Source organism: Sinocyclocheilus anshuiensis, unplaced genomic scaffold (assembly GCF_001515605.1).
Source record: "Sinocyclocheilus anshuiensis isolate Anshui unplaced genomic scaffold, SAMN03320099.WGS_v1.1 scaffold948, whole genome shotgun sequence".
NCBI lineage: Eukaryota > Metazoa > Chordata > Actinopteri > Cypriniformes > Cyprinidae > Sinocyclocheilus > Sinocyclocheilus anshuiensis.
The window spans coordinates 825294-837240 of record NW_015549709.1 but is presented as its reverse complement, the minus strand read 5'-3'; the positions used below and the strand labels follow the sequence as shown (position 1 = coordinate 837240).

General features: G+C 37.6%; 3 protein-coding genes across 4 annotated transcripts in view; 1 reads left to right on the top strand and 2 right to left on the bottom strand.

Annotated features, from left to right (window-relative positions):
- LOC107660696 (remodeling and spacing factor 1-like) overlaps positions 1-2892 on the bottom strand; it is a 7668-nt gene extending 4776 nt beyond the window's left edge. Inside the window, exons 1-5 of the mRNA XM_016450086.1 lie at positions 2591-2892; positions 737-834; positions 471-575; positions 309-388; positions 59-113 (exon numbers count right to left, since the gene is read on the bottom strand). Of these exons, the coding sequence (XP_016305572.1) occupies positions 59-113; positions 309-388; positions 471-575; positions 737-834; positions 2591-2744 (492 nt within the window). The 5' untranslated portion in view covers positions 2745-2892. The remainder of the gene's footprint in view (positions 1-58; positions 114-308; positions 389-470; positions 576-736; positions 835-2590) is intronic.
- Positions 2893-3697: 805 nt separating this feature from the next.
- LOC107660681 (mth938 domain-containing protein-like) lies at positions 3698-6122 on the top strand. The gene is made up of 4 exons (XM_016450070.1): positions 3698-3802; positions 4202-4344; positions 4722-4817; positions 5703-6122. The coding sequence occupies exons 2-4, from the start codon at positions 4213-4215 to the stop codon at positions 5841-5843; spliced, it is 369 nt and encodes a 122-aa protein (XP_016305556.1). The 5' UTR covers positions 3698-3802; positions 4202-4212; the 3' UTR covers positions 5844-6122.
- Positions 6073-11947, bottom strand: part of ints4 (integrator complex subunit 4) — a 17679-nt gene continuing 11804 nt past the window's right edge. For both annotated transcript variants that reach the window (XM_016450072.1, XM_016450073.1), the window contains exons 15-23: positions 10026-10192; positions 9842-9935; positions 9113-9193; positions 8893-9023; positions 8751-8810; positions 8489-8648; positions 8257-8400; positions 7761-7881; positions 6073-6362 (exon numbers count right to left, since the gene is read on the bottom strand). In XM_016450072.1, coding sequence (XP_016305558.1) covers positions 6175-6362; positions 7761-7881; positions 8257-8400; positions 8489-8648; positions 8751-8810; positions 8893-9023; positions 9113-9193; positions 9842-9935; positions 10026-10192 — 1146 coding nt within the window. In that variant the 3' untranslated portion in view covers positions 6073-6174. The remainder of the gene's footprint in view (positions 6363-7760; positions 7882-8256; positions 8401-8488; positions 8649-8750; positions 8811-8892; positions 9024-9112; positions 9194-9841; positions 9936-10025; positions 10193-11947) is intronic.

The following is an 11947-nucleotide window of genomic DNA, read 5'->3' as shown; positions in this document are numbered from 1 at the left end:
ATAATATAATATAATATAATATAATATAATATAATATATAATATAGCTGCATACTCACAGGGGTGGGTATAATGTTCTCCACGCTGATGCCCACATACACTAACCGCTCACGTCTGAAAGAGAGAAAACAAGATCCAAACAAGGCTAGTCATCATTCATGACGATTCAGCTGGCGATTGAGCTGGTGAGAGCGTTTATGAAGTGATAATACCGTATACCGTGATAAAAGCATTAGCAATTAATCACAACATGAAAATTTGATACTGGCATATCCCTAGACGTGTGTGCATGTGTGTGTGGATCTACACCTTCGTTCAGCTCTCTCTTTCTTCTTCAAAGCCGTGTCCAGATTCTGAAGCTGCTCTTCCAGCCTCTCACAGAGAAGCTTCTGTGAATGACAAGAGCACATACTTCATGACTACAGCTCACATACACACGCAGGGCATCGACACAGAGATTGAAGCCCTTACATGCTGGCAGGGAGGGCAGAACCATTCTCCATCAGGAATGATCATTAGAGGGGGTCTCAGACAGGCCGTGTGATAGCCGCTGTCACACATGTCACAAAGAAGGATCTGTGACAAACATACACAAGAGAGACATGATGTAAGCAAATAGGATTACTGTAGTATAAAAAATATATTGTACAATACATACGGTACAGTATAGCATAGGACAAACAGATGCATTTGCATGGACATTTCCATATTCATAGCAAATGATTTAAAACTAAAACACTTACCTTTACAAGATACTTCTCCCATCTGTCTGGTGTGGCCGACTTGCCGATCTTCCGCAGCAGTTTGATATGGAGCTCAATCAATGGCCGAGGAACTAAATTGAACAAAAAAAGCAGAATTTCTATTATTTGATCATTTTTGTAACATTACCATGAAACTTCTGTTTTTGAAGGGTATCAAAACATGCTTGTGATACCTTCGTGATATTTTCTTAACTGATGCAATCACTTTTAGACATTCAAACACTTTTATGGGGACCACTGTCTTATTTATTTTATCATTTATGTATATAATTCATCCTATTTTCTTTCCGGTTACATTTTATAATTTTTGCTTAAAGGCACAATATGTAATTTTCGCCACTAGAGGGCGCGTATTCAAAACAAACAAAGAAACAAAGGCTAGTTTGATGATGCCGTGACTGAGTGTGGAATCATGGGAGTTGTGGTCTTCATCTCCACAGCCGATGCAATCCGACGGGACTCGGGCAGAAATCATGTTCATGGATGAGCTAATGATTTATTAACGTAGTAGAATGAAGCAGGGTGAGGCTGAAAGCCGTCGAAGCGAAACGAGGCGCTGAACGAGCGCGACACACGGCTCGAAAGCAGCGGAGCTTTTATTATGCCACAGTCGAGCGCTTCCGCTGCTTCCGGTCGTGCGTATGTGGGGTAAAGCAGCGGAGCTTTTATTATGCCACAGTCGAGCGCTTCCGCTGCTTCCGGTCGTGCGTGTGTGGGGTAAAGCAGCGGAGCTTTTATTATGCCACAGTCGAGCACTTCCGCTGCTTCCGGTCGTGCGTATGTGGGGTAAAGCAGCGCTGTTTTATCATACTAGATACGTTTGAAAGTTCTGTTATAATGCTACTCTGTGCGGTCGTCACCGGTCTATTAAAACGCACAACATATTAAAGCGTCTTGGTGTTTCCATGTTTTCTACAAAACAAAACCGGAAATCGAGGGGTTATGACGTCACTGGCAGGCGACACAATGACACTACGGACATGGTGCGTGTCTCTAGTTAAAATTGCTTATTTCTCTGGATTTAAACATTCTTCGAAACATTTGGGATAATGTAAGTACACAAGTCAGCATAATACATAACACTGTTCTAGTGGTTTTGGGATATTTTAATAAAAAAATCTTACATATTGTGCCTTTAACACTTTTTATTTATTCATTTAAATAAATGCATTTTAAAACACATCCCTGTCTTTACTCTTTACTATACGGTATTATCAAATTCATCCAATCCGCTGTCAGCAGTGAGAGCATGAAGACCAGTAATTCTGCAGTGAAGCTGACATACGCAATCCTCCTAAATGACAACATGTCGTGGAGCTCGCGCTCGGCTACGATGTAGGTGATACGTGTACACAGTTAATACAGTATTGAAAGGGGGCGGGGCGTAAACAATCGCGCGTAAACAAATTAAAATTGTTACATTGTAGCATAGGAAGTGTGACAGCGGTTCCGCGCATGCGCACTGTGCGACTACAGTCCCATCGGTGTTTATAATCTGAATGTAAATGTATCAGGCCAATTTATCGTACGATACCTGAAGTGTCTCTCCAGTTAATTGTGACAAATAGCATGCTAACACCCTTAGCAGTGCGTACAGGCAATTACGTGATTTTCCCACTGGTTAAGGGTGGGAAATTCACACATGACTGTTTTCAAAAACACTTGGCCACTTCACGGTCCTTCTGAAAGGCATCGGGGGACACGATTCCCATCCAAACAAAGACTACGAGGAGCTAACAAGCCCAACTTTAAGTGATCAAACCCCTGATGGGTAAAGATGAGGAGCCTGTCCAGATAAACACAAACCCAGGCTCTCGCACAGCTCACCCGCGGATGTCTCCTGTAAGTACCGCTCCAGCTGGGGGAACGACAGCTCGGGCAGGTCCAGAACAGACCCGTAGCGCTCCAAAAACGAGCAGACCACCGCAAAACCGGGACTGACATCTGGAGGAAGAGCCGCTGTGGAGCCCGGAGCAGCCATCTTTCCTGGAGATGACGAGCTGTGCTCTGCTTAGACCCAAAACTGCCCACAATACACCGCGACACCCCCCCAGAGAGAGCTTCAACTAGATCCAGAGGGGCATCTAACGCGCGTGGAGCGCCACAATGCCACCACCATCACCCTCATCCTCATCCTCACAACAATAAAGTGCTGCTTTAACATGCCACAGTTTGTTTGTTTTTCCACTGACTCTTTTGTAATAGAAACAGCGTCGTGCTTGTGTTTATTCGTGATCGGGATGAATAGTTAAATAAATAAATAAATAATATTTAAATGCAAATTTTAAAAATAGAAAAATACTTTGATATAATATGATATATATATATATATATATAATATAACAATATAATATAATATATAATATAAAGTGCTGCTTTAACATGTCACCCTTGTTTTCACAGACATTTTTATGTTGTAAACGGTGTCGTGCTTTTGTTTATTTGTTACCGGGATTAATAGATAAATAAATAAATATATATTTTTTAAATGTAAATAAAAAAACACTTAAAAATACTTTGATAACAATATATAATATAATATGATATACTATAAAGTGCTGCTTTAACATGTCACCCTTGTTTCCACAGACATTTTTATGTTGTAAACAGTGTCGTGCTTGTGTTTATTTGTTACGGGATGAATAGTTAAATAAGTACATAAATGCATTATATATTTAAGTGTAGACAATAATAATAATAATAAAACAGAAAATTCTATTTATTAATTATGACCAAATAATATAATATTCTTATCTTTTTTTTTTGTATATCCTTTAATTAATTTACTACCGTCAGCAATATAATAGCACGAAAACCAATAACAGTCATTCTGATATGACGTAAACATATGCAATTCTCCTAATAATATTTTATAATATATTGTGTATATAAGTAGTGGCAGCTTTTTGTACGTCACTGAACGCCAGCCAATGAGAAGCGTACGCTGATTTGACGCCGGCCAGTGACGTACGTTGTGGGCGTGTCCCGCCGTCACACGAAGAGAAACACAACACAAGCAAGATTGAGTTGCAGGCCGAGGCAAGATTAGATAATATAAATGAAATACATTTATAGTGCATGATTTATAAAGTTGTTTTTGTTACGAATATAATTTGTTGCATGAATAAAAAGCTCGTTTAAAGCGGATAAGGCAGGTTTTGTTGTGTGCATGCATGTACAAGTGCTTCTAAGCTGGGTTTATCGCTTCTAAATGGTATTTTAGGTTAATAAAATGTTAAAAAGCAGTTAGGGTTGCTTAGATTAGAGTGGCATCGCTTACAACAAAGTGCATTGATGGTGCCAGATAGTAAAACCATAGTACTGAAATTTTAACCTATTCATGTACTATTGTATTTATATGGCACTTCAAGGAACTTTAAAAATAGCATGGTACTTAATAAAATAAATTCATGTGATTTGTCTTCCACTCTGTTACAGGAAAGCTGATCATGTCTTCTCCAGAAATTGCATCTTTATCCTGGGGCCACATGAAGGTCAAAGGTTGCTCCACATCCTATAAAGACTGTAAAGTGTGGCCAGGTGGCAGCCGAGCCTGGGACTGGCGTGAAACCGGTACAGATGTAAGATTAACACCAGATCACACTGTAAAATCATCCTCAACTTATGACATTATCCTCTTATAAGTTCACATTGTCATAAAAATTGCAACGTGTTTGAGAGCCATTTGATGTTACAGAAATGTCTAATATAATGTACATTTATTTTGTCTCTTGTTTTGTCAGTGCAAAACACATTGTGTCTACTGGAATACTGTTTTGTTTTATTACATTTTAGAATAATAGTAAAGCTTTTAAAACTATGAAATAACACAAATAGAGTATGTAGTGACCAAAAATATATCAAAACATATCAAAATGATCTTGTATTTGAACCAGTTTGCTTTAATTAAATGTTATTTATTAGAGATCTGTCTAAAGTGCATCTGTGCTCCTGCCAGCATTATCCAGGCGTCCAGCCAGCCGACCTGGAAGAGGTCCTGAGGAAAGGAGTGCAGACGCTGGTCATAGGAAGAGGGATGAGTGAAGCTCTACAGGTAACAACGTGAATTTGCTGATCAGCACTGTCCATCATCTGAATATTGCGATCCTTAAAGGAATAGTTCACCCAGAAATGAAAATTTGCTGAACATTTACTCACCATCAGGCCATCCAAGATGAGTTTGTTTCTTCAGGGGAACAGATGTGGAGAAATTGAGCATCACATCACTTGCTCAGCAATGGATGCTCTGCAGTGAATGGGTGCCGTCAGAATGAGAGTCCAAACAGCTAAAAACATCACAATAATCCACAAGTAATCCACACCACTCCAGTCCAGCAGTTAACATCTGGAGAAGACAAAAGCTGTGAGTTTGTAAGAAACAAATCCATCTATGTTTTTAACTTCAAACTGTTGCTTCTGGCTAAAATATGAGTCCATAATCCATAATAACGCTTCCTCCAGTGAAACAGTCCATCTCCTGTTGTCCTCTCAAATCCACCCACATATGTGTTTAGAGCTGTTTTCACTAGTAAATGGTGTTTAATCTGTACATATTTCTCTCCTGATTCAGATGAGATGAATTTTTCACTGGAGGAAACGTTATTATGGACTCGTACTTTAGCCAGAAGCAACAGTTAAAAGTTAAAACATCTTGATGCATTTGTTTCTTACAAACACTTCTCAAGATGTGAACTGATGGACTGGAGTGGTGTGGATTACTTGTGGATTATTGTTATGTTTTTATCAGCTGTTTGGACTCTCATTCTGACGGCACCCATTCACTGCAGAGGATCCATTGCTGAGCAAGAGATGGAATGCTACATTTCTCCAAATCTGATGAAGAAACAAACTCATCTACATCTTGGATGGCCTGAAAATGAGTACATTTTCAGCAAGTATTACTTTAAATAAGCGAATTTACTTTTTTTTTATGTTTCAGGTGCCTCCGTCCACCCTAGATTACGTGAAGAAGCAGGGTGTCGACGTGAGGGTGTTTCAGACCGAGCAGGCCGTTAAAGAATATAACGCTCTGGTGGAACAGGGAGCTAAAGTCGGCGGGGTCTTCCACTCCACCTGCTGATCACGTCATTAACACAACCAGCTAATTCATTTTATGGGTTGTTTAAAGTGACTTACATTTCAAATGAACATTGTTTTCTTAATAGATGCTTCATAATTTGCACTCTGAGCTAACGGATGATTTTTTTTTCCTTTGGTGAAAATGTTATTTGCTTTATAATCATTAAATGACTATTCTTTGGATGTAGGCTGTGAAAATACCCCATTATCACACACACCAGTGATACAAATGAACAAAAAAAAAAACATTTATTTCAAATAAAATGTAATTGTGAAAACACTTGAATTTGTGTTGGCTGTTAATTTCACATGTATTGCTTGGGTTCGTCAGGTCAGCGGCGAGCTGGTTTGGGCATGATGAAGACTTTGACGGGTTTGCTGAGGTGGATTGTGCCCTCGATGCAGCTCTCGCTGGTGGGCAGGCCGTCCATACTCTCATTCCACGCAGGTTTAGAGGCAGATGGTTTACTGCTGCTGGAGCTGTAGGCCAGGAGCAACCGCACCTCAACCTGACAGGCCTCTGAAAGTAAAAACAGTTATTTTAGTATCGTTGAGATACTATTATAGTTTTGAATTAGTTTTTATTTTTATATTTTCCGTTTTCATTTTAATTTAAAAGTTACGAATTTTTTTGTGTTTCTGTCATTTTTATAAATATGTTTATATAGTTTTATTTCAGTTTTAGTCATTTGAGTACGTGAAGTTAAACTAAATATAAATGGGAAATGTTTTTAATATTTTATTTCCAGAGTTTACTTAATTTCAAGTAACAAAATGTTTTTTTTAATGGTTATAATAATATATAATAACACAATATAAAAAATAAGAACACAAAAATATACGATGCACTTTAGATTACATTCTACTTTACGCTGCTATTGCACTCCTACAAAAATGACTGGGATGGTAACAGATGGTATATAAATGCACACATTAAAATACTATGGTATAGTAAAAAGCACTCCAAGGTACTTTTGTTAGTGTAGTATACGAAAACCTTTTTAATGATAATGTCTTCCTGCAATTTGTTAGTCAGCATAAAACGTCATTTGCAAATATTTTACTTCAGTAATCCTAAGAATTTCCGTGCAAAAACAGTATACAGTGAAAATGATATAATTAAACAATGTAAATACTATTTTTTTTCTTTTGAATAGCATGCACTGATGACTTGTGCAAAATGAACCCTTTTCACAGACTGATGCCACATTTCCACAGTTATTAACATCGTAAATCTTAAAGGTTGTTTATATATATATATATTTTTTTTTTTACATTTAATGTACATTTATAATACTATACTCTTGTGTTTTCTACATTGGCATTCAATTACAGAAAGTGTTTCTAAAACAACAGCTTGAGGGAGTGACTGCAAATTGGACATCTTTCTCTTTCTGACCACTGTAATCAATCAGTTTTTTTCCTTTTTTGTAAGGTCATAGAAACACTATTGTGGATTTTTTTTTCTTTTGCTATTGGGGCAAATGGAAAGGCAAAAATTGTATTTATTGTAGTTTCCGTTCACCACTACAGAAGTTAAACTCAACTATGACGTCTTACGCTTCGGAGAACCCTGGAAATATGTAAAGGGTTCATAAATGTAATCAATTTTGATTTTCTCCAAAGCAGAAATGTATTCCGCCTCAGTTTTCTGCTGGTCACACAGACACTCACAGATATAAAATAACTCATGCCTTGTTAGACTAGATGCAGTTCTATTTATATCTGTGGAACTGTGCAGGGTTCATGCTATTCGCTGCCAGCAGAGAAGGATTTGTCTTTGGTGTTTGCAACATTATTTTATACAAGGACAAAACACAACGAATAGCTACTGGATAATAATCCTCAATCAAAAATACACGACCGATGTCTTGATGTGCACGTGTCTACTAAGACTCATTTTAGAAAGGACACGTACCTGTCCAGGCAGAGTGAGAGAGATAAACCTGCGTGATCAGTCGCACACGTCCAGGTCCTGGGGTCCTGAAATCTCCAGGTTTGGGGTGGATTATGTGAGACTGTCCATCTGGATACAGCACCTGTGGGACAATGAGGAAAACATGAATAATGTGCATCAATTGCACACAAATTGTATTAAACAGATTTAAAGCCAACATAAAATTGTGCATTTTATGCACAAAACAGGATTTTCACTGAAAGTTTGCTGACATTTATGCAACTGGCAGATGCTTCTATCCAAAGCGAATGCATTCATTTGAAATTTTTATCATTTCTTGCATTCAATGGGAATCAAACCTATGACCTTAGCATGCATAGGTTGGGATTTAAATCTAGGAATTGACTGGATGGGGAAACGTGTCTACAAATGGTTGAAAAGTCCTTTTTCTCAGTAAAGAAATTTGAACTTTGTTTTTATGATTTATCTGAAAAGAAATTATGTTAAAGCCTCTGACCTGCACTTTGACTGTAGTCTGTGGATCTTGTACATGTTCAAGAGTAGCATCGATGTCTAACGCCACCACCAGACCAGAGGTGAATTTCAAAGGGTTGTCTGATTCTCCCGTCGGCTCAATAATTGTCGCTGACGCCCTGTGGATCTGACAAAGCAAAATAAACAGAAAAAAAGATATTCCAACAAACAAGCTACAACTTTCCGAAGCTGTTTGTGTGTAAGAATCCACAAACCTGCTCGGGTAGCTTGAGATGGATGAATCTGCTTTGTCGCAGTGTGGTCTGAAGGATTTTAACCAGATCAAGAGGTTTGCAGGCCGTCAGCCTGGGCATCAACTCCAGGAGTTTCTCCACAAAACTATCCTGAAAATGGGGCAACTCTGTCATGAAGAGCCTGAGAATGTAAAGACGAGAATATTCAGTGATTCTTCACACAGAACAATGTTTAGGTTGAGATTTGATGCATTTATTACACATCATCTTTGAGTGCTTTTACCTCTGAAATGACTCCACATCCTGCAGAAACTTCTCACAAACCCCAAGAACCCGGTCAACCCTGTCATTTGGAAGAAGAAAGATGATCAGTTTCAAAACATTGAGATTTAATTGTGTTAGAAAGTTTATTAGTAAGTGCTAACCCGCGTTTGGATCGGGCCATCAGGATGAGCTGTAACGCTTTCGCCTGCAGCCGGACGTTGTGAATAGTGGCGATCTGCTGCGTCTCCAGACCACTGTACAAGAACTCCAGCTTATAGGTCTCATCCAGGATCTATCACACATCATCAGTGATAATCACTTATCATTAGTCAAAAGTTTGGTGGGACGGCTCAGGTTTAAATTCATTTCGATTGGACATACCTGTCGAGCAGCTGTTGAAACTTTGGCATTTTGTTTAAGATAAAGCGGCACAGCCATGGTCCATAACTTCTCCTGGAGTGCCTGGGGTTGAAAGAAATATAAAAGTTATGGATATGCCTTATTTTATCGATACAGTTATGAAGGTTTACAAAAGCGTTCAAAAGGTTTGGGGTCGGCAAGATTTTTCAATGTTTAAAGTCTCTTATGCTCACCAAAGCTGCATTTACAGTATTTGATCAAAAATACAGTAAAAACTAATACTGTGAAATATTTTTATTTTTCTATGTGAACATTTTAAAATGTAATTTATTTCTGTGATCAAAGCTGAATTTTCAGCATCATTACTCCAGTCTTCAGTGTCACATGATCTTCAGAAATCATTCTAATATGCTGATTTGCTGCTCAAGAAGCATTTCTGATTATTATCAATGCTGAAAACAGTTGTGCTGCTTCATATTTTTGTGATACATTTTTTCAGGATTCTTTAATATAGAAAGTTCCAAATAACAGCATTTATTTTGAAACAGAAATATTTTGTACCACTTAAATGTTTTTACTGAAGCTTCTAATCAATTTAATGCATCTTTGTTGAATAAATAAATGTCCTACTAACTCCCAAATTTTGAATAGTAGTGTATGCAATTTTATTCTGTAACAATAATAATGACTAGGTTTTAAGAGTTGTGCTAATGAAGTACTAGCAGTGTATTTATTATATTATATATTCACCTTGGTGAGCAGCAGTTGGCAGTGCAGGTATGTGGCACAGAAATCTGCAGATCCGGCCAACTCCGTCTGCAGCTCCCCCAAACGCAGCAGATCTCTGTATGTGACACAAATCAAAATCATCTTAGCAAACACCTTATTAAGAGACCTTCAAATAATATAGTTGTAGTGTATTAAAGGTTTGAACCTGATGGTAAACTCCAGCAGATCCTGAGCACCAGGTGTTTCCAGGTTCTGAAGGGCGCTGACCCGAATGAGACTGTCCTGAAGGAAGTTCTGTGCCGACTCCAGACTGCCTGAACCCACGCCAGACACCTCCAGACCTGAACTAGCAGTCTGCTTTCTGCCTGGCAACTGAGACGAACACCAAAGATCATATTGATGATAATTAAAGAAATGAATGAAAATCATACATTGATAAAACAATATTTAAAGAAATTATAGCATACACCACCCTTTAAAAGTTCAATATGATTTCTTTTTAAATATTTTTAAAAGTAGTCTCTTCTGCTCACAAAGGCTACATTAATCAAAAATACAGTAAAAACTGAAATATTATTACAATTTAAAATAACTGTATTCTATTGTAATATATTTTAAAATGATATTTATTCCTGTGATGCAAAGCTGAATTTTCAGCATCATTTCTCCAGTCCAGTGTCACATGATCCTTTAGAAATCATTCTAATATGCTGATTTGCTGCTCATAAAGCTTTTCTTATTATTATCAATGTTGAAAGCATTTTGTGGAAACTGTGCTTCCTTATTATTAATGTATTTTTAATGTCATTATTAATTAATGCATCTTTGCTAAATAAAAGTATTAATTTCTTCCAAAAAATAATAATAAAAAAATCTTTCGGACCCCAAACTTGTGAATGATAGTGTGTATAATAATCAAGTAAAAATTAAAAAAAGACTGGATATGAGGTACGCAAGCAGGTTTCTCACTCGGAGGTGTGGTACCAGGTGGGACAAGCTGTCACGCAGGTAGGCGTAGTGCCGAAACGTGTGATCTGAGAACAGTGCTGGCATGGTGGGACAGGATTTGGCTGCATTGAAGACCAGAACTAAAACAGCAATGTCTGAACAAACCCAGGTCAGTAAAACAAGCATTTCAACAGACACATGAATATCTACAGCTCTGAACAGACAGGCAGCAGAAGTTATCCAACTTAGTTCAAATATTATCAGTCTGAACAGCAAATAAATAAATCATGAAATTTTTGGAAATGCGTTTCAGCCTGAATATTGAGATCAGATTCTTTCCTGCTATTCAGGATTCAAAGCAAATTGCTTATTTTGTATTATTCATCACTTTTTAGTTATTGTTGACAAAAGTAAAAAATGTAAATGCATATGTTAATAGTCAAATGCATTGACGTTATCAGGATACAGGCAGGGTCGTCCATGTCTGGTTCTGGAGTGTCGAAATACGGATGTGTGCTCAGCAGCTCAGGGACAATCGGTAGCACCAGGGTTGGGTGCCTAGCACCAAGGAACTTCAGACATCTGGATTGAAGGAGGACAAAAACAAATTAGAATGGGGCTGGATGACAGAGAAGAACGGACAGGAACAGCCACTGGAACTCACTTCCAGACTGAGTTGCGGTCGGTCGGGTACTTGGTGAGGTTCTTCAGGAGTTCCAGGAGGGCCAGCTGGATGCAATCTTTAGTGGACACATTAGTGTAGCAGAGCAGCTCATGCAATGCCTCGCGAATGTCCCGCGATGAGTCCTGCAATGAATGGGCAATTAACTGGTCTGAATGATTTGGGGAAACGTGTAATTGCAAATTTTTTGATAAAAATGTGATTTAAAAAAATAAATGCGCTAGGTTTGCTGTGCTTGTTTGCAGGGCTGCACAATTTAGCCAAAAAAAAATGGTGATTATATTTAAATATGACTATATAATAATAATGCTAAATAGTAATCATTATCATTATTATTACTACTACATAAAACATTAAAAAAAAAGAATATTACTACTGTGATATTTCACTGTTAAACTAAAATTTGATTAAAAAAAATATTATTAATAAAATAATAATAATAATAATTATCTAATTGAAATTTTTCTGAAAAAAAAAAAAAAATCCAGGTTGCCTGT

What these genes read in the sequence shown, in the direction of transcription:
- LOC107660681 (XM_016450070.1), top strand. Translation starts at nt 4,213, where the DNA reads ATGTCTTCTCCAGAAATTGCATCTTTATCCTGGGGCCACATGAAGGTC. An exon ending in GGCGTGAAACCGGTACAGAT is followed by an intron (nt 4,345 to 4,721) that starts GTAAGATTAACA and finishes TGCTCCTGCCAG; the next exon opens with CATTATCCAGGCGTCCAGCC. An exon ending in GGATGAGTGAAGCTCTACAG is followed by an intron (nt 4,818 to 5,702) that starts GTAACAACGTGA and finishes TTTATGTTTCAG; the next exon opens with GTGCCTCCGTCCACCCTAGA.